This window comes from Oxyura jamaicensis, chromosome 7 (genome assembly GCF_011077185.1).
Source record: "Oxyura jamaicensis isolate SHBP4307 breed ruddy duck chromosome 7, BPBGC_Ojam_1.0, whole genome shotgun sequence".
Lineage (NCBI taxonomy): Eukaryota > Metazoa > Chordata > Aves > Anseriformes > Anatidae > Oxyura > Oxyura jamaicensis.
The window spans coordinates 12,024,621-12,050,627 of NC_048899.1; the positions used below are offsets into that span (position 1 = coordinate 12,024,621).

Here is a 26,007-nt window from a genome sequence, read left to right on the forward strand (position 1 = left end):
TGAACTTCCCATTTGTCTCGTCTTTTTTGATTCTCTTCAAGATTCAGCTGCAAACATGCATCTAGCGGTGTTTGGTAACCTTTGCACCATGAGCTCTGTCCTGAGCACTGCAATTGATTTTTCTTGCTGTGGTGATTGAAGATCCAGACAGTGTCATTGTTTCATTGAGACTACACAGCAGCAGCAATAGCTCAGGAAATGGTGGCTTAGCGAATATCAGAAGCATCAATTTGAGTGATGTTCACTGAGGCTACTCACCCCCAGAAATGCCGCAGCCAGTGCACATACAAACTGCAACAAACAGGCTATCTTTGCACAGAAAAGGGTATGACAATAGGCCAACACAGCTTCACCCTGTCTTTCAAATACTTTGGATAACCATTTGACCACTTCCTGTCACGGTGTAGGATTAGCAGTAATGCAAAACAGACAAATCTGCAAACACATTCTGAGTTCCGCAGAACAAGAGAGCCTCAGGGTCTCATTTTCTGACTGTAGAGGGCCCAGGGAGTGAAGAAAACCACACGGGATTTGAAGAAGGAACCTCTATGTCTCTCTATGTCTGACAGCTTCATTTCACAGTTTGGCCAGGATGTTGTCAGGGGACACTTCCTACTGCCTTTCAAACACAGGTTTTGGAAACAATTTGACCTTGGTCAACAGAGTTCCCTTACCATCACAGTCTGAAGTACCCACAAACTTTCCATTAACCTGTGGCTATTTCAGTAACATGTCTGAGGGCAGCAGCCTGGACAGTAAAAATAAGTGTCAGTCAGGGTTGCCGGATCGGGTCCTAAGCACTTTGAATAGAATAAAAATCATTCTTAGAATTGCAAATGATCCCGAGAGCAAGATGTATATGTGATGTAAGAATCTGCCTGTGAGATACCTGAGCTTGAGAGGAACATCAGGTTTTGGTACCTTGTTTCAATATTTGGTGTCTGTTCACAAGGAGTAACCCAATCAACGGCCTGACACGAAGGACAAGGCAACAGTTACCACAAAGAACAGAGAATTATAAAGATGGATAGTCCCTTACAACATACAAGAATAGGAATACTTGGCCTGGGAGGCCTGAAATTAATGCTTCATTCTTTATCCTTGGTCACCTTTTGCTCTTCTGTGGAAGAAAAACAAATTAAAGTAATAAGAATTAGAAAACTTACTTGGCTTGGAAGGCATTGTTGGTTCCCCTGTGGTCAAGGTCGTGACATAAGCATCCCACAATCAAAGCTAAAATTTCAATTTCAGTCAAAATCTCCTGAAATCCTGCTGTCTGAAAGCAGAAAAAAATAGCATCTGTAACAATCTGTAACAAAAAGGATAAGTAATGGTAGTCCACTCAGCAACAGTCAACTTTGTTTTGATATCATGAACATTTCAGTAAGGAGAAGATAAATGCTTTATTGTCATATTATGTTCCCTGCTGTATGTTGGATGGTTAGCAGAACAGATAACATTCTTGGAGTGATCTGTTATTATCTCTGTGTTGCATTTCCAGCATGCCATTTCCCCATGACCCAGAAGGCACTAAAGGCAAAAAGGGATGGAAAAAACCACCAATAACTACACACTAAGATAGCAACTGAAATTTCATACCACAGAAATACAAAATTGATTTTGTTTTGAAATTATTGTTCAGAGAAATACTTTAACACAGGTTTCTTCAATCCTGAGGTGATCATTTTAGTTAATCCCTACTGTCAGAGATATCTAAGATGTTAAATCAAAAGACGTATAAAAGAAGCCAGCTAAAATACAGTCTATGGAACTATTGTGAACTATTAAGTGATTTGTTATCTGGGACATACGAAATGAAATTACATGATTTAGAGGGGAAATACCTCAAAATGCATAATTCTGCTGCAGATACCCTCTTGAATTTGAGAAAGAATTTCGAAAATTTATGTACCCCATTACCACCTCAGAGCAGATACACCTGTGTGAATGGAGAGCTGACCTACCAACATTTTTTTGCCACTATACCTCTCCTCATAGAGGAGACCTGCTATAGCAGTTTTTCTCTCTGAACAGCCTCATGCCAGAGAAGAAACACTGCTGCTGTTGCTAACTTCAGGCATCCTGAACAGTCCTGTCTGAGGAGGTGCTGGAGGCTGTGTGGGACACCCCCTCTCTGGTGCCACGCACCTTACCCTCAGCAGAAACAACCTGGTACTTCAGCTCTTCAGAAGCACAAGGGCACATTGCCTGTAAAAAGGACTGACTGAGCTGGAAGATAACTAACACTTGTCTTACCGTAGTGCCAGGCTCCAACCACACTCTCTGACTAGCCACATATTTTAGGTAGCATGAGAGGAGATTAAATGTAGAAATACAAAATACATTCATATTGGAAGATCAAAGCTAGGCTGAACACTAATGCCACATAAGAAATCCTTAATTCCACTGATTCCGAGTGGGGCATATTCTCACCTCCTGGCAAGGAGAGTGTTAAGCAATACAAAGACAATGCATAACTGTGGCATTTGATGTCCTTACCATTCTGTAGGAACATACTGCCTAGATGCCAGTCATTGCTGCAATACCATGTGAAAACTCTGCTATTCACCCTGAAGACTATAAATTCTACTTAAAATGCTTATTCAAACCCCAATATTCTCTGTTTTCATAGTCTGAAAGGCAGTTGCAGTTAATTCTTTGGCAGTACAGAGAACCAACTTTCCATGAGTGCTCAGAAAAACATTTTAATGTGAACTGAAGAAGTACAAGACTTGCTACAAAAGCTTTATAACTGTGCATCAAAGTTTATATATTAAAAAGATCAAATGTGAGGAAAAAAGATTCCATTCATAGAGTGTCCACTGGTGTTCAGATTAACTTGAATATTTATTAAAGGGCTTCTCCTGCTTCCTAGTAGCATTGCTTTTTAAAATTTCAGTAGCAGCTACCCAGGCAGAGAAAATAATTTAAAAAATAGTGTTTTCTCTTTTTACTTTTTAAATATTGCTCTTATATAAAAAAGCATAAGCAAGGTCTATTTAGAAAAATAAAAATAAGCTTGTAACTGACAACATACCGTGTGTCAAGTTTCAATCTAGAAAAAATGTTCAAATGCTGAGTTAAAGCAACTTAAAATAGATGTTTCATAATAGAAAATGGATGCTGCAATAAATAGCCTTTAGCATAACAGAAGCTTTGATTAAACTCCAGGATTCAACCTGCATTATACATGCAGGAAAACTGATTAAGGAATTTATTAACAGTAGCAATATCTCAAAAATAAATTCAACATTTAATCAAAAATCTTGTCATTGAATGTATGGGAGAAATATAGCATATTTCACTTAATGAGAACATTTAAAATAAAACAATGTTATGGTAAGAGGATATCTATTTTCTTGCATTATATTCAGAGCAAAGGATTACATTTCCCCATTTTTTGAATTTACACAGAGAGAAAAAATACATAAGCTATAGACGATGGTGCAGTAAAATTTATTTTCACCAGAAACGGAATGACCCATAACTCATGAGTGGCAGAGTCTCCAGTGAGTTATGAAGGTCATTCTTTCATGTGAGGAAATGAATTGCATTCATTATACCTTGCTCCACATTTATATGTTTTGTTATTAGCACACCAGATGGGATTTTAATTTTGTATTACTTATTTCAAAAAGTAAAAATGAAAAAGTAAGTATCAATATGAACTGGGTTAGGCAAAGGCATTGATAATGAAGGCTGGGCTTGATCCTGTGGTTTACTCTCATGTGATGTTCCCAACTCGCAGGAGCAGCCTTGCTTCAGTGCTTGTCTTCAGAATACCTGGGTGAGTCTGAAGTACAAGGGTATGGTTCATAAGACTGGGCTTATATTTCTCCAGTGTCTAACTGGAGAGAGAGAACATGTATATTTAGACATACAGGAATATACAGTAGACATACCGAAGGCTGACACAGGAGTGAAACAACTGGTTTAAGCTTTGCTGGATTTCTGTTGGTTAGCTTGTTCTGCCCAGCTGAATTTTGCTCCTGCTTTCAGTGGGAGTGTGGTCAGGCTACCACATTACAGTTTAGAAATTACTATGCTATGGTAAGAGCTTCTTGAAAACTTCCTAAAATAGACCTGTTTATTTATATTTGTGGTGCAGCTAATATTGCCGACTGTCATAGGGAAATCAGGAATAGGCTACAATAACTGTAGGAAAGAGTCTTGCACACGGACATACATTCATATACTCATACACATTGCAAAACTAAGTATCCTACACGAATCAGCACCTTTCTGATCACCAGAGCCCCTCTGCAAGGCAGAGAATTTTCCCTTTTTGCAGACGAAATAGCAAGGCATGTTAACTAGGATGTTGCCTAACAAGGCGAATGCAGTATGAGCAAGCCCTGTGCTATTATGTCTTTCAGCTATCATTTTCATGTCTTTTTTCACAAGATCAGTCTTCCTATCTCTGGAAGCAAGAGCAGCCAAGGGGGGTCCCACACTAGACAGACTTCTGTTCTCCATCAAAGCAGCAGCAAAGTGGGGTGGGACTTGGAAAGTCAAATGCCCGGTGTATTTGCCCAGCCGCTCACTTGTAATCGCTTGTTCAGTTTACCAGAAGTGTGGGTAATTAAATGAGTTTGGCCTGAAAATCCTAGATTACCTCCCACAGATATTTGTGTCCCCATGCTGATTGCTAAAATCACCCTGCAATTCTACTTTGAGAACTACAAAGTAGATTCAGATTTCAGCCTCGCAGGCCTGCTGCTGGCTGTTCAAGAAACCGAGATCTTCCTTCTCCCTGCTGGCTGCCGATTTAGTCACTTCCAGCTGAGATGGAGGTGCCTGGTAGGAAGCTTTTCCCATCCAAAACAACCGGCCGCAAACCTGGCCTCGGAGCTCCATCTAGAGGACGCTTGTTTGTGAAGATGGGAGCTGCGGTTTCCCCGCATCTCTGGGAGTATTCAACAGAAATTAATGTAATTCCCATTCAAATGGTATTGCTGACTTCCCACTTATTGCTCGGAATGAAAAGCTTATCATCCTTAGATGTATATATATATATTTTAAAAAAGATCACGTCAAGTTTATAGCACTTCAAAAACTACCAACGCCCACATGTCACCATAAGATTTTGTATAAAATCAACAGAAAGTGTCTGCTGGAAAAAAGAAACAACTTGAATTCTTCTCAGCTGAACAACCTCACCCCCCCCAAAAGGGGTGAACTTTCTTATTTAAGATCTCTGTTTGCTTTGTCTCATGGTGTATAACAACTTGTTACACGTTTGTAAGTGTTCACAGAAATTAGCCCCTGTAGCTTTAGCTGGCAAGACAGATCTAGCACTAAACCAAGGACATTTACCTGCTAGGGGGCTTCATGCTCTGTTTTTTCTCTTGACCAGGGTATGCAGCTGTGCCACAGAGACTGTGTCAGACCGAGGAGGGTAGCTTGGAATCCACACCAGGGACAGCTGTGCCCCACACGCAGGTAACGTGCCATGGCCCATCCAATGTCCATTTAACACAGCAGAAATATTTCAGCAGGGAACAGACTGATATGGTGATCTGCGCTGCTGTATGAACAGCACAGGCTGTGCAGTCTCCACCGATAATGCTCAGACCGATGGTACACAAACGCTAGCCTCGATGCAGAGGCTGGTCAGCAACAAGAGTGTAAAAATTCGGTGATTAAAAATTAGGGAACAAGCACATCATATCCCTGGCCTCAGCAAAGGCACTTCTGTAACATTTACTGATTAGGATGTGTTCAAAACACAGCTCCCCAGCCGGGTGATAGTGGTAGCCCAGAGCTATTTTTATTGTCCACAAAATGTCATCTCCCAGGTTTACAGAAAAACTTGTTTCTCCTTTGTTAACATGTGAGCAGTTTAACACTGTTCACCAGAGACCACATTAACAAGTCAGAAGATTTGAATTTTATTTCTAGTTCTGTCAAATGTTCTTCTGTCCCTGGGAAAGAAAATATTCCTGTATTTGCATGTGCAGCCTTTGCTTTGGGGAGCCTGTTTGTTGGTTCCTCGTTAAAATATTCTAAGATAGTTTTAAATGACAAATACTCTTCTAATTATATAACATAAGCTTATGTGTCAGCCATCTTCAATAAAAAAGATAGTTGACAACGCATCTTATGAATATTAGAAATTTACTATAGCATTTATGTTTATGAATGTTTATATAGCATATAAACATTCAATTTGAATTCTTATTTTTATCTGGAGATATGACAAAAAAATTGAAAGCACAGTGAAAGTCCTGCATCACACAATGTCAGGCTGCTTCTCTTTTGCTATATTAACCAGAATCTTAAAAATCCAGAACCACTAGTCTTTTTACTGATACTTTTGCAAGAATTAACAGGTCAAATATGCATTATTTGATGCGGTGAGGTTGCTGTGGGGTAGGAGGAGGAAGAGTAGAAATATTGGTACTTTCAGAGAATTAACTTATATGTTGAGAGAAGTTACAGCTACCAATGGAGATAAAGGTTAATAAAACACAGCAGCATTACAGCATCCAACGTACAAGGTTCAGTTCATTCACTAAGTTAGAAGATGATCTTAGAATGTTTTAAGGCAATACCTTCCATGACTATCTAGATGAAGCTGGAGAAGAAAAATATTTAATATCAACACAATAAATACTTCTTTTAGGATTCTAATCTTCCATGTTTTAGTACATCCCAATTTAAGAGTCTAAAATAAATGTCAAATCAAAGAGTTCCAAAAGGGAAACATTATTGTAAGATCAAAATCCATAATAACAAGCTCACTCCAAGACTGCCATCTGTTTTCAGTCACTTAATGTGCCTATGGTATCACTGTCACTAAAACACTATATGGTTTTGCCAAGTATGTGCCGCCTTAAGTTGAATAACCTAATTCTGAGTGTATATCCATTGCAAATGAATGATTATTATAATAACTGGAAAAGAAAATAAATGTTAGAAAATGTTTAGACAGGTAAGGCAATGTGGCAATAAAAGCTCTTACGGGATTGTGTCTGTAGCTGGATACTTACAGTTAACATGGCAAACATTAGCTGACACACGTTAAAAGCATGCCTCCAGTTGTGGTATAAAACCATTCGATAATTCTTCCTAACCGTCAAAAGCCACCTACACAGCGTCTGAAATGAAAAGTACAAATTTTACCAGGACTACTAAATGCGTGCAAATGGACAGAGCAGTGCCAAGACAGAAGCAGCAGATATCTCCACAGAGCAGATGGTTACCTCGTAGTCAATTTTAAATTTCTGAACCATTCCAAGTTCCATGAACATCCGCAGGGCTGCAGTAATCATGGCATCCACATCAAGTGAGAAGTCATCAAAATGGATGTCATCAATGCCAAGCTCTGACACCAGAGGGATGTTTGCTGCCTGAAAATGCCAAGAGGAAAGGGAAACTTCTGATTCAAATCCTGGGCCTTTTTTTCCATGTCACTCTTACAAGAAACCACCCATACAGCTGTTCTGACCTGCCAACCAATACAAGTCTTCACATGAGAAATACCAACAGGGCAAGGTAACAGAGAAGGGAAACAATGGGAAGGAGAAGAACCAGATACAATCAGGAAATATGCTCACCATCCCAACTGGAACCCGCACACAGCATTTAGACTGGGAGAGCTGTCCACTTTACAGCTACTGCAGTAACACAATATATTCCAATGCAAATTACAATGCTGTAATGCAAGAAACATCTGGACAGCCAGCAGCTGTGAATTTTAATCGCTACCATTCAGAAATGCAAAGTAAATATACTGCTCTGCAGGATTTCTTCATCCAAATGCCTTTATGTTCATAAGCATACAAGTGCCCTTCACTTCACACTGTTCACTACACATTCACAGAACCAAAACAGTAATACAAGAAATGTTTAGCAGAAATACTTTCCAAAGGAACATAAAAATAATTTTCAACATTCTGATCACGCAGTAAGTTAATAAGCTATAGCAAAAGCCTTATATCTTTCTCCTCCCATATGACAGCAGATTCATGTTCCGTTTGTAATAGAGGAATGGGCTTTTCATGCACACAAAGTCATACGAGGAGGCTGTGCAGGACTGGCTGATGAATGCAGCTGTGCACATAGACATGTTCTGGGTGGCCCAGCAGCATCTGCAAGAGCCAGGCGGAGGTACCGTCAACCCTCAAGGGCTTGTTTGCCCTTCCTTATGCCCCTTCAGACTTGCCACTCATCTCCCCAGAGAGGGCAGGTGGAGGAGCCTGCCTTTGCTGAAGAGGCATCTCTTCTCGCTCTCTGCAGTGAGAAGGTGACAGGTCAGGTAGAAATCTCACAAAGGGGCTGGGTCTGGCCCATGGGCTGGACCATGCGGAATTTGTTAAACTTGCATGGGCTCAGCTGGCATAGCACGTCCAGGTACTCATTGGCATATAAAAATACCTGTTCATGCAGTTCTACATTCACCTTCACAGTTACAGGTTTTGACATGATGACCTTATGGCTTCCTTTTTAAGAACTTGTATTTTGAAATGCTGCACTGTAACTATGACAAGTTACTGACAAGTAAAAAGCTTTTTTTAGGCAAAGTACCACCTCAATAATTACACAAAGATTAAGCTGGTTCAGCCATACCTCATACAAGCAGATAGTGCAAACCCGTCATAGAACAGTATTACCGTTGTGGTACCAACCCATCTGCTAACTAGAAGAAAACTGCCTTTTCACTTCAGTGCCCAGTGCTGCGTGCCAATACCACAAAAAGTCACACTGTTATGCCAGTGAGGTTAATTGACATAGGAAATAAAACAACTCATCACGTGTCATTCCAGGACACAGCTGAAGAACCTCAGGAGCATGCAGGAGAGAAGCAATCTTGGTTAATCGTATCTATACTTTGTCCACTAGCCTAATGATTCAGGTTGAATCAATTCAATACTTTTTTCCTAAATTTTATTTGAATAATTGTTGAAACATTTGAAATAGTTCTAAATGACACCAGCACAATTTATGCCGTAATACTCCTTAAGATCTGGCAGCAAAGCTACACATTTAGTTCTGAGGTAATGAAAAAGAAGATGCTGTTAGATGTGAAACAGGAATGCTGGTGCAAATGCTGACACCTAGACCTTCAGCAGTCTTACAAAAATTGTGACTTTTTATCAGTCACTTAAAATATTTATTCTATGGATACACTCACTGCATTTTAAATGTACTCTATACAGAAAATCTTTGATGGAAGAAAAGCATTTGTCAATTTTATTTGTTTCTTAGAAAGAAGTTTAAAGACCAAAGATGCTGAAACAGAAGTTCCTGACTGTAAGCAGCCCTGCTTGAAACTGCTTCACTGAAACCTTTACAAACCTGCTGCATTTGCATTAACTCTGAAGTGAGCTCTGATTAACATTTTCACATTTTCTGTCCCCTTAAAAGGGAATGGACATTTCCCTTGCTATTTTTAAATGAAAACAAATACGTTTACCAACCTGTTATAATTCAAGGGAGTACAACTGAAGCAGTTGCTCAACTACAACTGTTCTTCCCTTTTCCTAATGGTGGAGAATTAACAATATATTCCAAATCTACTACAAACTGAACAAGAGTTTAACAAAGCAAGTCAAAAACAATTTCTTCCCATGTCAGTCTGAAACTTAAATATTTATGAGATTTTACATTCCTAAATTTAACAGGAGTGCCATAATCCAAAATAACTGCTGAATTAATAGCCAGGAGATAACATTTGTATAAAAGAACCATTTGCTTTACAACAGCAATAAAGGAGACAACAGAATTATGAGTGTTGAGACTAATTTGAATAATGTTAAAAAAATGATATGTTGTGGGGCTGAAGCAATATTCTGGCTGCACCTGGCATTGTCTGTCCTGTGCTTCTTATGTTGGAAATGCAGCAGTCCAGGGTTTATAGGAGAGCAGTCATTAAAACTTCATTTTTTTAATTACAAAGATATAAAAAATATTCATAATACTGAATATTAAAACATATCCAGCCCTGACATTTTGCTGCACTGCAGGAGAAATTCCAGTGGATTTCTTAAAATAAACAGCAATAATAACATTCTCTTCCAGGAAAACAGGGGGGATGAAAGTACCACGACAATAAGAGGAAGGGGCAGGCAATTAAAATTCAACTTACAGTGAAATTATTTTCTAAAGCACCCCAGTGATTTAGGATCACTTAAAAGGCTTGCTTCCTTTGGAATGTTTTGAAGTTCAATTTCCTCTTTCTAAAAACAATTAAGAACATTATACACTGAAGTCTTTTTACCCTGCGGACCAAGTAATTTCAAGGCTCTTCATCCTTGAGAAAGATTCACATGACTCTCCTATCAGCTTATAGTAAATTAAAGCTGGATGCAAATCCTCTGGTCATATCCCAGTACTCCTTGGAATTAAAGAAAAAATACATATTGAAAGGAGCCTTGAACACAAGTTGGGGTTAACTCGCGGAAGGCATCTGCTCTTGCCTACTAAGTACAAACCTGGCAGTTCCTAGGCTGGGAAACTCTCACCACTTGTAGGAACTTGAGAAAGGGCGCCATGCCCCAGGAAGAGTGCACGGGGATGAGGTCAGTGTCTGCCCCATACTCACACGTGCACGGGCTGGGGTGGGATGGGTACAGGAGGGGGGAACAGCGCCTTTGTAGTCAGTTCAGAATCAGAGGCAGATTTTCCTTTCCTCATTGCTCTTCACTATTGTGTAAATTGCTTCACAGCCTTCTTGGCACATGTGAACAGCTGGGAGACGTGTGACTGGTTGAACCTTAACCAAACCTGCATCAGCGGTCACCAAAGAGCTGAATGTCATTAATGCTTCCAATTACGCTTCCATCATGCTTCCAAATACACAGTGCAACTCTACCAACTATATCCCAATTCTGGCCACTATCAGAGTCTATGGAACAGAAAACTTGTGGTTCTGATTCTGTATTAGTAAGCCTCTGGACTGCTGTGGATGAGTAAAACCTGAAAAGGAGAATTTTAGGAAACCAAGGAGTCAAAGTTTTTAGGGAAACACTAAGTGAAATACTTCATATAAAATTTAATATTTGATGCTTAGACCTTAGTGCTGCTGAGAACAAGCATTTCACAGTTTTAGAAGCACATATAAAATGTACGTGGTATAAAATGTTTTCTTTATATCAGTAGCATAGAACTAGACAAGAATAAAGCATTCATTTGTACTCTTTCATTCTTGTGGACAGGATGCATACGTGTATATACACGTCAGAATGTGCAGGCAGAGCATTTTACAAGGTTCTCACTGTAAGGGCTGAACGAGGCGCTCATGAGAAACACCAATCAATCCACACAAGCAAAAGGAGAGACTTCTGCTGCTGTTTTGAGCACATTTCTTGAAGGAGATACAGGTTTTACATTCAGCTTGGTTAACGTTACTACAGATTGCTTTCCTTTTAATCCTACTTTCAATTTCTGCTGCATGCTACCCTAACACCTTCATAATGGCCAATAATGCTGTTGAGAAAGTGCATGTAAAACATACCATTAAATGACCTCTTACACTCATTAATGCCACTGAGAAAAACAAATTAACTTTAAATAAATTTATAGTTATAAATAGTACAAGAACAATCCCTTGAAATGGGTAAATGGAAAGGGGGCAAAGTTCCCAAATAGCCTGATAGCTGCCATAAGCTTGTGATGGGTGTCTTTCCATTTTAGGATCTGGAAACATTACTAGTTGTTCCATATAGGAAAGGAACTTTATGGGTTTCCCTAACGATCCACAAAGTTTTACAAACCAAACGTATCCTGCGTGAGATGGAAGTCTAGTTTTCAGCATGCGAAAGTTACACTGAGCTAAATTCTTCTCATTCCAGCTACTCAGATTTACCTTCAGCAGAGACCAGCAGGCCAGTCACACGTTGCCAGTGCAAAAAATGCTCAGAGAGAGATAACTCCTCATGTAGGGGGACAATTGTATCATCCCAGGAACAAATATGAAATAGCAATTTGGACAATTAGCAATCTCCTGTAGCAGAATTTGATTATGAGACCATTCTAGCTGAGTAGTGGAGAGAGGGCAATTTGGAGGTGATTTCATTTTCTCCCATCTTGCCAAATTCCTCTTATTCCATCCATATTTCCCACCGGTCATCACACACTGATAGGCAGTTTAAGAAGTTTCTTACACAGAAGATACCAACAGCTGAACGATCTGGTTGCAAGAATTCCATTCAGTATTACATATAAAATATGAAAACGCTGCTTTTGATACCATTTGATACTAAGAACCCAGGACAAAACACAATTTGTGGGAAGGCTAAATGATTTTGCACTAACACTTGTAACAGTATATTCTTAGCAATCTTATGTATTCCGTATTTGATAGTAAGATGAAGTCAGACTTGAGGCCTTTATAAGTACTTCTGTAGCTTCTCAGAAGTACTTCTTTAAGTACTTCTGTAGCTCTCAGAAGATCAGGACCTGAAAAAACCTTAAAGGCTGATCATCAAAAACTGCACAAAAATATCAAAGCAGATGTTTAAATGTGATGCCTTCATCTTTATAATCTACCAAACCATACTAGAGACAGTAACTTCTGATGGCACAGATTTTGATTTGTAAAGGGTTCTTTTCATGTATAAAGGCCTCTAAAAATACTTGCTTATATTTATATCTGCAGGCATTTTTTACAATGTATCTTTTATAGTCAGTTGTTAGCAGTAGTGGACAAATTCTGCACATATTCACGGCCATGGAAGACCAAAGCCTGTTATGTTCCAGTCTGACACGTTTCTTACTCTCTCCAAAGGGCAAGAATCAAATGTTTCAGCTCAGGGATGTTTTAATGCCCAGAGCAACCCGGGTTTTAAAGGCCTCCATCTGTTACTGCAGGCTGGGGCTGGCGCCTCTCTGCCTTCAGAGCGCTGAGTCAGCGCCTCTGTTCCAATGACCAACCCCGGCAGGAGCAGGACAGCAGCATTTAAATGAAAGCTCGTCTTATTTACAGTAAAGGGAAGCGGCTGTGGAACAGATTCAAAGTGTGTGTTTGTGTATGTGTTCCTCTGTGGACTTCAATCCTAACGAGCTTTTAACATGACTGTCACTGCTGCCTTCTGGAGCGAGATCACACGGAGTCACAGGACCATTAGGCTGGAGAGGACCTCTCGACACCAGCCAGTCCAGCCCCCTGCTCAAACTGGGTCGAAAAAATAATACTTTATTTGCCCTTCAACAACTTTTGCCAAATTTTGATTCCCTGAACAAGGTCCCTGAAGAGAGGGATACTCAAATAACTGGAACTGGAGATGGAGTGAAACAGGAGCAGGGCTTTGGCCCCCTCTGAAGGCAGCTGGATGAAAGCATGAGATGTGGAGGCCTGGCCCTCCCATACACTCTTGCTTTGCACCACGAGATCTACCAAATGCCCAGTTTCTGTGTTGGATACTGTGAATGTTTTATCTAACAATTGTTCAGATGTGAAAGATAGCAGCAGCCCCTAGAACAGGGCTTATGAATGTTGAGCTCTTCCAGAGTAATCCAGCAGATAAGCAGCTGATTGCAATCACAAAAGCAAATGACCAACTCTTCCCCAAGTCCAACAGTGGGTGACTGAACCCTTTACTGGAAAAGGTCATTGTTTAATGTCAAGAATACCACATCTGTAAACTGAGAATAATGCTGCTCTTGCATTCAGCTTTGAAACCTGCAAATGAAGCATGTGCATGCAGTGTATACTGTGTACTTCTGTGTCCTCAACTAGCACACTAGCAGTGCAGGATGCAATTTAGACAAATTGTAGAAGAAAGCAAGCTGCATTTCGTCTTGTTTCAAAAAAATATGTTTGGCAAATGGTCAAATCAAATATAACTACTTCACTGTGGGCTCAGGACAAAAATATGGTATTTACTTTTTGGTATAAAGCTACATGTACCTGAGAAAATAATGTATTGTTATACTTTTATTTTTAAAAGGACAAGGGAAGATATATCATCACAGCATTTCACATGCAATTTCCAAACATAAGCACAGAACTATAGCTGAAAAGCTGGAAGTGTATTTCTGATCAATCAATCCCGAACATGCTACTTTCTCAAATTGGGACCCATCAAAAGGAATAATAAATTTGATAAAGATAAAAATATTACACTTAAAATGTTCTTATATACTATAATAGAAAAGATACAAAATACATTATTTATGTTGCTAAAAATCGATCCACAGCATTACAGTTGTTTCTTAGCACACACAAACAAAATATATGACAGCCCATAAAAGCAACAAGAAAATTCTGTTTTAAAAGAACAGACACATAAAATAAAAGCAATTAATGGTCTGAGTATCTATTATTCTTAAGGCCAAAGTACATAACCACAGCAGCCCAGGACTGGAGTTTTACAGGGCATGCACATTGTACACAATGATCTCCCGAGGCGCGCAGGGGAGTGTTCACGTCCTTTTGGCGTATGGTGATTAGAAAATAGCCAGTGTGTCACATACTACAGGCTAGCAACTGTCGACTTTTTATGACCATTGGTGCAGATGAGAAGCTCATACAAAAGGGTCTATTCAGTCTCCGTCCCAGAATTTTAAACAAACACTAGCACCAAACCTAGGGCAAATATTTCTCTGTGGTACAAAATAAGTGTCAGGCATGCAAGGCTGCCATTTCCCACAACAGCCCTACTTGGTTTTGGTAGGCAGAGTCAGCTTTGTTGCTCCATGAAGAGCAGAATGGGTAATGAGCACCAATCCCCTCATGCCTATACATTTGGGAGGGTGAGTGCAGAGGGATACAAGGCAGCCTTCTCCTCCACAAGACGACCTAGGAAAGGGAAGGAAGGCTCTATTTGTTTCCTTGAAGACTCAGAAGAGGAAAAAGCCTGATTAAGGGTGGAAGGAACAGGGTCAGGGTTCTCTCCACAGAAGATGTGAAGAAGCAGGGAGGAACCAGTTTTTTTTTTGGTGGCAAACAGCCCAATTTGTGCCCTGCAATTCCCAGCAGAACAAACACAGTGTGAGGAAACGAGGGAGGAGTAAAGGCATTGCCAAGAAGAGAGTAAAAAAAAAAAAACAAGAAAACAAAACAATAAAACAAACAATACCACCAGTGCCACAATAGCGTGTGAACTGGTATTACACTAGTTCTTCTGTCCCAGCCTACTCAGGCGGCACAAAACACACCCACACTTTGTCATGACCCACAGGAGCACTGCTCACAGGCCACCACAATGGGGCCATGGCAGTGCTGCCAGAGCACTCAGCACTGGCACTGGATGGCATTCCTGCTGGCCACTGAGGTTTTCTTGTTAAGCACCTGCGACAAATCAGACTGGCAGAATTGGTGACTGGTAGAGAAAGTTATGCAAGCGTGAGTGGGCTACTACTCAGCTGGGGAGAAAGTCCTATTTCAGATCTGCTACAGTGACAGCCATAGCAGACTAGCGCTAGGCAGATAGTAAGTAATGCTGAAAATGCCTTCAAACTTTCAACATACATTTACAGAAAAGCTATAGAGAACTGCGATTGTCTTTAAATGTCTCATCTTTATCTTTTTCTCAGTTCTCATCAGGTTTAAAAAAAATAAATCCACCTTTCCTATTCTCGATCTATAAATCACTCCCCAGACACCCTCAGGAGTGCTCAACACAGCATCCTCCAAAAAAAAAAAAAAAAAAAAAAAAAAACCCAAAACCAGTTTCATCTTGCTACAGCTTTAACAAGCCAGGAGGATTAGCCCAATTTCCCTCACTGGAACATTCTCCACAGCATCCTTCAGCCCCATGGAGCCCACCAGCAGAGCAAATCCAGGCCCCCAACCTGCAGAGCAGCAGGAAACTCTGCTTCACACAGCCCACAGCCTCATCACCACATTGTTGCTGAGAAAATACAAAATGTACACATCCTGCTCTTTCAACAAAAATAAATAGGCACTTAAATCTTGTATTTTTTCAGGTCCTTACTTACTACCTAGATCTTACTAGCTTTATAAATTTTCTTTAAACAAAAGTTGCCCTTCATCTACTGCTATTTTGAGGTGGAAGGCTGCAACACAGCCTTAAATACTTCTTTTATGTTGTTGATAGAATTCTTAATGAAGATCTTACAAATACACGTTAGCTGGCCCCTATTACAATACTGTGATATCTGACTGATGTTATTGCTCTTTTTCTCCTAGATACCTCGGGTCTGTCAAATGTTTTGAATATATCCTCTCATTGTATGCTTAGAGGGTGCTGTGGAAGGGCCGTATCATCAGGTGCGGAGATGTGGAGGTGTGAATCTCAGGGACAAGGTCTATCTGTATGACTCTTTCAGGGACACTGAGGATTGTCCATGCCTGCTACAAAGCTGCACCAATACCTGAGCCACCACCGACTCAGAGATGTAGTTAATGAGCAGACGAGTGAGAAATGGGCCAGGCAAGGAGCTGGATACGGATCCCTACACCAAGGCTGCTTTGCTGGGCCACACCGGGAGATAGCCACCAGGGTCTCCTCCAGGTAAGTGCCACGCATCCCTGGGACAGGTATTACCCACAGACCAGGTCCTGCCATGGTACTGCGTTGGTTATGCCACTTACAGCTTTTTCTTACCAGCACCACCACAGGTGAAGTGCAGACATGTGAGCAGATACCTGCAATCAGGTTAATGGTAGCGTATATGAAATAATATATATGCATAATTTCTAAAATAGAAATACCCTTTTTTTGTGTGTGTGTATGCCCTTGAGCTTGTTGTATGCCTGGGATTAAACACACTACTGCACAGCAGCACAGAAAGCAGGGTTTGTTATACTAAGTTTAAGTACCCCAAACAGAATGCAGTACGTGCAAGGGGATCACAAAGGTGCTGGAAAACACCGATATCTGATGTTCTCAGCTCTTTTGTGCACATTCAGCCCTGGGCATAGCTTGTTGCAACACAAAAGATGATGGAACACTTCACAGAAACGGTCTCATAAAATATTCAGCTTTCTGTTTTTGCTTGGAGTAAAATCTGCACATTTTCCATACAGTTGGAGCAAAAAAGAAGTGCTAGGTTCTATTTCTCATACATTTTAAGTGTTTACATTTTTAATTAAAAAAAATAAAAATGCAGAACTACTGTCATAACTTCTCTGGTAGAAAATACATGTACACGGCCTGGGATTTTGCCCAGACAAAACAAGAGATTTTTGAGACTAAACCAATTCCGGAATCCCCCAGAGATAATGAAGCAGTAGAATAAATAATGAACAGAAGTTTTTTTTTTTGTTTTTTTGTTTTTTTTTCCATAATATATGTTAGATATAGTATTGCTTGGATGACACAGACCCACACACCCCAAATATGAACCTATTTAGGAAACAACTGTGCATCCATGCATTTTTTCTTTTCAAATAGTCCCAGAGCCTAAATTAATACTGCACAAAGCACAGCTGCTCACATTCTCATGTGCAGGGTCAGGTCTTCCAGCACTGCCTTGCTCTATACCAGCTGATAGAGGATGGCAAAAAAAAATAAAATCGCTGGATATTGCTGTGGACATAACATGGCTGAACCTGTCAGGATATTTCTCCCAGTTCTCTCCGTGACTCATTCACGAAGGACACGCTGTCCGTGCTGCTAACATATTCCACTACATGCACACGCACAAACGTTACGATGGTGTGAAATTGCATTGGTATTACCTTTTCCAGGATTTTACAGCCTAACAAAAAACAGTAAATGCTCAGACTTAAAGTGGAGCAAGGATGGCACCCAGTGGCCAAACAGGCTCATCTCAGAGAAACATTTCTCAGCTCTCTTTCATCCCTCACTTTCTAGGGTTTTAATTATAAAAAGATTCTAGCTCTAAATGTAAACCAGTTGGCAATGTAAAAGACCTTTTAAGGGTGCTGCCCTCTTTCTTTGAAGAACATTTATTTTTCCTTTGGTAAAGTATTTTTTTTAAATGCCTACAGAAATGTTACCATTAATAATTTAAAATCAATACCAGCAAACATTTATGACAAGCAGCTGTTTGCAGCCAGAACACAGTATACAGGCAGAAATAAAGAAAAGCGTTCTGTCTTTTTGTAGGGTACATGCTGGGGGGAAAATGAATGGTTCCATCCTGGTTTCAAAAATCAGTACTGCTGTTAGGGAGCTTGTTTCATTTTAAAACCGATTTTGATAATATTAATGCAAAGCATTAAAGTTCTATCCAAATAAAGTTTGGTGAAAAACAACTTGATTTTTAATCAGAAAATTCCCAGCTATAATTTCAAAAAGGAATCTAAGCTACAAAAGGAATCTAAGCTCAGTTAAATTATTATTCAAAAATATTATTGAAATATTATACTTTTTTTCTGCATTTCTTTGAAGAATTCTTTCCTCCACAGGGATGTATATTAACTGTGTGGGAATAACTCACCCCTTGTAGACAGTGAAAGAACTATTACAAACCCACAGTGAAGACCTCCTGAAGTAGCATCTTTCAATGAAGTATCCCAGTTTTTAATTATTCTGTTGCAATTTAAGTGCATGGGTCTTTGCTAGATAGGTTTTTCTTCCTGATTGAAAATCTTTCCAAATACAAATTCCCACATCTGTCACGGACTGAAGCATACTACTTTATCATTTCACAGGTGTTGATTTTTTAAAAACCATTCTTCAGATATTCCTCAGCCTTGCATGACACTTTAAATGTATTCTATGCCTTATCGCTTTTTGCATGGCTGTTGGCTAAACGCTGTAGCAATGTTAAACTGTATTTATTCCTCAGTGCTTTCCACCTGACAAGAGAATCTTGTAGGGTTTGATGGCTGATCAGATTGAAGGACAGACAACAGGTCTGTTGGAGAATGAATCATTTCACCTTCAGTTGGAACAACGCTATGTCCCCAACAACCGTTATTTCTAATTTGCTTATCCAAGCATTCTCAAGTCCCGGACCAACTGTGGTTTTGGATGGGAAAATCTATCCAACAAACAAGAAACTTTCCATTTCAATAACAAATATACTAGTTGAGAGCAGCAAAGGAACAGCACACTTTTTTAAGTATGGGCAAATGAATAACCAAGTTTATTACTCACTCCTCTGATGAAAATTCCAGTTGTTGAAGTATCACTGTACTAGTATGTGTATTTACTAAAACTGAAAAGCAGCCACTATCTAAGGCAGTCACCAATATTTTAAACTGCTTCAAATGCTTTTTTAGTACTGTAAAATAATAATGAAATGCAGCAGAAATTCCTAGTATTCTATTATAATCTAAACCAACTGAAATATCTTTCAGCTTTTCAGGAGACTTTTTCTTTTTTAACAAAGTAGTATAAAGACCCATTCTGAGCATGAAAGTAAATTTAATTTTCTGTTATTTTCAGTAATAGAAGTTTATTACTTGTCAAGGTGTTTAACAAGAGTAATTAAGCTGTAGTATAACTATAAAGAAATTGATCTTAGATGTACTCATTACTTAGTATTTCTAGTTACAATGTCTTTACTCTGCAGTCAGAATATCAATATTGATTTTTCACATTTTCAATCCTAACCTCTTAACCCCCCTTTTTAAAGTGCAAATATGTGCAGAGATTATTCTGTATAGTAGACATGAATAAATACATTTATTTACAGTAGACATGAATAAATACATTTTTCCTTTGCATATGTAAAACATATTACCACAGAAAGTTTCTTATTAACATCTGCATGACTTCCTTACCATGACTTAATCTGCAGACTGGAACTTCTTCCTTGTTGAATGAAGACCATTCCTTTCCAAGTTTATTTAATGACCCGTGCTAACTCAAACAGGAAAAAAAAAGTCTGGGCACAGACATATGATCAAACTGTGGGCTTTATCTAGCTTCTAGGCCACAGGTTTCTTGCCTTTTCCTCAACTCTCATAATATGATTTTTCTTCAAGAGAAAATATTTCAAAACCAGGATTTACTTATCTCCTGCTCTTCAAAATAAACTGGTTTTACGCAGACTTATAGCAGAAACACAACTCAGTCCTTTGTAATCATAAAGTAGAAAATGCTGAAATATCAAACGGGTGTTTTTGTGCATCTATTCCTCTCTTTGCATATGGGAAAGCACAACATGAAGAAGCACCTTGCCGCGCACCATTGATACAACAGTGAGAGAGCAAGGAGCCTATCCAATTAGGCTGCAAGTTTTCAGAGGTGGACAGAGGGCGGTGGATGTGCTCCTCATGACTGCTATAACCTCACTTTAGCTGCTTTGTAGCCAATAAAGAGGTCTAAGTCCCTCTGGAGAGCAGCTTAGTATTCAAGCCACACCAGGTTAAATTATTCCTTGCAAACCCTCCCTCCACAATGTCCTGAAAAACAAATACTTCACTCGTTCTGGAGGGAAGGGAACCTTCTACACTAAAGCCCCATGGTTTTACCGAAAAATAAAAAAATGGTCATGAAAAAAAAAAGAAAAAAAATCTGTCCAGTGACCTTTTGCAACAATTTGATCTCATCTTGATCAACTATAATGCTACTATAAAATTAAAATACCAAAATTTCAATAAAGCTGAATGTTTAAAATTCAGAAAGCAAATTCAGAAGTTCCATTGTCATCTATCAAGCATCCCTAACATTAGGGTAGGCACTGGCGTACGACAGTACTGTTGTAACAGTAGTTCATAAGCAGGTGCCTCTCAAGCCTCTGACACAGTGAAGTCATCCCACTTGCCTTATTTCTGATAAAATCCCTCATGGAACAAATTGAAGTAAAAATAGATTAGTTTCCCTCAATAAACTGTCAGTGTTCTTTCATATGGCTTATTCTCAGTAAATTCTATCACACTGGATCAGGTTTCATGCTGGGAGAGCGGCTGTTGCATTGGAAGAAACGCACCTGATAGTCCCAGGTCTCAGCACTGCAGAAAAGAGCTGAAGAACATCTTTGTAGGGCGATTGGGAAATACTTCCAGAAGCAGATGGTTGAGAAAGGAAGGGAAACAGCTCTTACTAAAACAAACAATTCAGCAAACTCAGGGGTTTTCATCAGACTCTGTATCTGCAATTTCTGAGATTTATGACAGTAACAAAAAAGTCAAAGAGCATTCTTCTGCAACTTAAGCATAAAGGGCATAGTCTCTTTTCTGGGTGACAAAGTGATGCAAAGAATGTAGGTATTTTTTTCCCTCTCCAAACAAGGCTGTTGGAAGGCACTGGTTAATAATATAAGGCTGGCTTTATTCTATCAGACCAAAGGTCCTCTCTAAGCCCTGTACCTTAATTCTGAGAGTGATGGACATGGTGCACTCCTTCCAGCTTTGGTGAGCTGAACCTCAGAAATTGCCTGAGCCAGAGGCGACTGTCTTTGTGCAACAGTCCTCATTTGCCTTTTGCTTCTGTTCTTTTTTTTTTTTTCCTTAAAAAAAAAATAAATCCAACTCATTGAGATCTACAGTGATGGGTCACATAGACATTTACAGAATGGAGGTCTTTGGTGAGATTAAAATCTGTCCCCCAAATAATTTAATTAGATGCTCTCAAACATAAATACACAGTATGGGAAAAGATCATGAGCAGTCTTTTACTCCTCCTCTTCTCCATGCTTTGCCATTCCTTCTCTTCAGTGAAATTTAAAACAATTTTCCAGCTTTACATACCTTTGAACTAGAGAGCATTAGCCTGATGTCACCAGATGAGAGCCTCACATTTCAGAAACTAGTATAAAATAGCAGTATTTTATTTTTAATCATTATTTATTTGTAATCATTTTCAGTGTATGCAATGCATTTCTGACTTCTTGTTTCCATGACAACTGAAGATACAGGCACATGTAGAAGGGTATGAAATCATGTAATACAATAAAGATCTCAGTTTCATGAATTATGAAGCTCTTAACACGATGGTCTAGGACTGGTCTTACGTAGGCAGTGCATGCAGAAAAGCAGAGAAAAATAAGCTGTGCTTTACATCTTGTGCCAGAGTGTTTCTCCAAAGGGAAGGGGGACACAGCTTGATATTAACACTTCAGCCTAGTTTGCCTTCTAGATTTCCCCTGATTTTCCCCACCACCACTATGCTCAGGGGAACGTGAACTACTGGAATAGCACTAGGGAACAGCTTGGTGTCAGTACAGTCCCTCCTGTGACAGCAAAGAGGAGTGAAAGAGTCTGCGTGACTGGTCTTAGGGACAACCTTAAAACTACTTAAATGTGTGAATAACTTCATGCACTTACAGCGAGGTTTGGGGCTCAAAGAACTGTATGTGCTTCACCATATGCGTGGCTGGGACCACAGTTTGCCATACTGACTTTGCAGCGCGACTACATGCTTGTGGTCCTCGTTAAGTCTGTGCTGCCCAACAGTTCGAAACAGTGTCACCTACACAGCCAAGTGTGAAAAATCCCATCTTCCAGCTATACATATTTAAACACTGTTAATAGTTCATGTGGTCCAAAACAGAGGGCAACTTGTCTTTCTGAAATTTAATTACCAAGTAAGACTGTAATGCAATTATTATAAACCACTACAAATGATTTAATTACCACAACATAAAAGTAACTAAAATAGTTTTAAATTGAAAGATGATGACACAACAGAGAATATTATAGTCTAGGAATGCTTTCTCCCTCCTTACAGAGATTGGAGATAAAATTAATACATAAAATTATATTTCTCATTGTGCTGCCACTGTTCTGCTTTTAATGGTGGGTGTAAAACTGGTAATGACACAATGTATGACATAAATGCAGATTCACTTCATCTCATACATGTACTGCACTCCTGGTATCAAATTCATTTGAATCTGACATTTTTCATGTATTCAACTGTTTACATTGTCATATACAGTAAAGGTGGTTTCTCTTTTTGGTTCATCTCTTCATCTTTACTCAGTTAATCTCTGTATTTTTGAGAGACACACAAAAGCCTTCCCATGCAAAGGTAAGTCTTAACTAGCCACACCTCAGGCTATGCAACTGAGAAATACAGGGATTGTTATTAATGATACATTTTGAATTGAAGCCTCTGTAAAACAGGTGATACATTATTTTCTGTTGTGTAGCTCTCCTGTGTGCTGTTTGACCTAAAAAAGGGAATCTCTCACAGGGCTATAAATAATGCATCACAGTCATTAAATATTGATCTGGCTTATACCATTCACAGCTGCACAATTAGGTTAGCTTTTTAAAAAAAGCTTCTTGTATATTACCCATAATAGGACAGTGTTTACATATTCTCTTTGGAAACTACATTAAATTTAAAGGTGATGTGTGTTTGTGGGACTGCTTGCTGTTTAAGTCACAGGACTTGTTCATTACTGTCTCAGAAGCCAGTAACTCTTGCTATAAATATCCTGTCCTACACAATTCTGCATTCTTTACTCGTATATCTTGGCTTTCTATATTTGCCTAAAGGATGACTATTTTTAGGCTTGGAGAGTCTGCATTTCAATGAGAAGAAACCTGGCACTGCAGGACAATGCTATAGGATAGCATCAATCAGATTTCACTAATCCTAGATCTTTCTATTCCAATACTGCGAATGCTAAAGCTAAACACCAGCACTAGTAGATAATAAATTCTGTCATTTCCAAGTTTAAAATACAAGAGACGACTGAGTTGCCAATTTTTAAAAATCATACGTATTTCTAACTTTTCCAAATAAAATAATATGGATATGGGTATGATTCATTGGTGCATTACTTTAGTTTATCCTGCCAAAATTCAGTGCCAGTTTCATGCAGTCGTGTAGATGCAAGCGAGAAGTGTAGTGATATATCAGGCTCACACTTCAGACAGTCATTCTCAGATATGTAATAAATGTTTGCATTCAAGGTAGATTTTTGTTGTTTTACTTGCAAATGCTTACAAAAAAAAATATTCCTAGATCTAGGTATGGTATCTAGATGATGATGACACAACAGAGTCATTCCTAGATCTAGATCAATGGTATCAGAAATCTACCTATCACAGTAATGCAGCAAAATGCCAGAAAAATTAAAATATTATGCAGTTTAGAAGAATTTAGCAGCATATCTGATATTTATTTATTTATTTTTAAGGAAGCCATCATAATTTAAATTAAAACCAAGGTTGAAAAATATTTGGTAGCAAAATAATCTGGCAATGGAAAGTCTATGTAGAATACTATAAATTGTATGTATCCATTACTCTTATTTTAATTCCATACATCTCAAAAAAATCCTCTTTCTTATAACCTGGAAGTACAGTGCATATCCCCAGTAGAGGAATAATGGTAGGCATGCCACAATTAGTTCGGATTAATAATTCTCATTCAATTTGCTGTTGTTGAAACTCCAATTAAGCTACCACATGTCTTTCCCCATTTTAAAAACTGAACCTTTCAGTAAAAAAGGGCCTGTTTTATACTGCATACCAACTCAAGGTTGGTACAAACTTAAAATACATTTTAAACTGGCATAAAAAGAGGACGGGAGCTTAAATTATTATTATTTTTTTTTCAAGAGATCTTGTTCTATCAAAACACAGTGCAAAAGACTGACTACCATCAGTAAATGGATGGAGGGTGTGATGGGGAACACCGGTATGCAATTTTACAGATGCCAAATGAAGCCACAGACATCCATCCCTGGCTTACTAAAATCAATGGCAAACCTCCCATTACCTTCCCTAGGGCCAGACTATTACCTGCAAACACTAAGGGATTTGCTCAGGCTCTGAATCCAGATCTCGGCCATACTGCTTGTGTCTGCCTGGAGGGCTAAGCCCCCTCCCTCACTGCTAAAACGAGCTCTCTGGGTGACGAGTGTGCACCTTCCGTCCACACTTGCCTGGGCGCTGGCAGCAAACCCAGCGGGCGTCCCCTCCAGGCCAGCAGCACCGCACCTGCCCTCCGGAGAAATGTGCACCTGCTAGTGTAAGTGCTAATGAATCCCAAAAGCTTTACTGCAAATTTTCTTACCGTTTTCTTACTTTTTGTTGTTGTTCTATTAATTATCAAGCAGGATTAGTAGCAACTGAAATAAATGTTATTTCCTTCATGGAACTTGCTCATGGCTATGAGCTTTAATTCTTAAAAATACACCAGGTATATAATAAGAATTTGTGAATTCATCCAATAACAGTAGGAAGTTATTGACAAAATTTCAAGTAAAAATTAACTTTAATCTTGGCAGGCTTTCTGTAATGCAATACAATTATTTTGTGCCTAAAAGATAGAGCAAGTACAAATATACTTGCAATTTTTTGCTTTATGTCAGAATATTCTTGAGACTTTGGGCAAATAAAAATTATGGAAAGCCACTTTATTAAGGCTATAAAGAAATAAGATGGCAAAGACAGAAATAAACAGCTTGAACTAGCAGGAAGAATATGTAATTATTTCTAAGCTCTTGGTGTGCAGTTCCTGCATGCTTAGAGATAAAATGTTGAAAAGCTGTCAGCTGAAACGTATTGTCACTCCAAAGTCATTAATTGCTGTTAGGTCCCATGTCAGTTAAGCCAGTAGTGAACTACTGGCATTACTCTCATTCAGATGTTTCTATAAAGAGTGTTTGTTCCTGTTCTGACTGAACCAGAACATAGGTAAATCATAACAGACATTTCCACTGGCATGTGACAATAAATCACCAAAAGGAAAGGGGACACTTTAGCTCCAAACACCTCCAAAGGGAGAAATTGTTTACTAGCCAGTCAAGTCTACAAGATGACCCTAATATAACACAGCGCTTACACAAAATATAACAATATAATAAACTGTGAAAAGAACAGAGATTTCAGGGCAGCATGCCTCAGGAGACCTTGGCAGGCAGATTAGCTGCCAGAGCTCCGCAAGGGGGAAGATGGGAGCCATTTCATCCCATGGATAGATTGCCCTCTCTGGGGACGAGTCCTCTGTTGACGGCCCATAAGACAAGCTGTTTTTTTTTTTTTTTTTTATAAAGAAAAAAAGCAATCATTGGTGTAAAGCATGAACAAAGACTACCTGGCACTCATTTTTTTGTCAGGAATTGAAAGTAAGACACCTAGATATAGGAGAAATATTCTGAAAAAATATCAGTTTAGTTTAAGCAGTGCTAGATTATGGTCGTCATTTTCTCATCTATATCCTTTATAAAAATGTATATCTATTGTGGTTTCTAATGAATAAGTGCTTTTCATTTCCCTTT

At 39.1% G+C, this 26,007-nt stretch overlaps 1 protein-coding gene across 3 annotated transcripts in view; it reads right to left on the reverse strand.

The window, feature by feature from the left end:
• PDE11A (phosphodiesterase 11A) overlaps positions 1–26,007 on the reverse strand; it is a 145,268-nt gene that overhangs the window by 33,539 nt on the left and 85,722 nt on the right. For all 3 annotated transcript variants that reach the window (XM_035331421.1, XM_035331422.1, XM_035331423.1), the window contains 3 exons: positions 7,206–7,352; positions 6,993–7,100; positions 1,167–1,276 (listed from right to left, as the gene is read on the reverse strand). In XM_035331421.1, the coding sequence (XP_035187312.1) occupies positions 1,167–1,276; positions 6,993–7,100; positions 7,206–7,352 (365 nt within the window). The remainder of the gene's footprint in view (positions 1–1,166; positions 1,277–6,992; positions 7,101–7,205; positions 7,353–26,007) is intronic.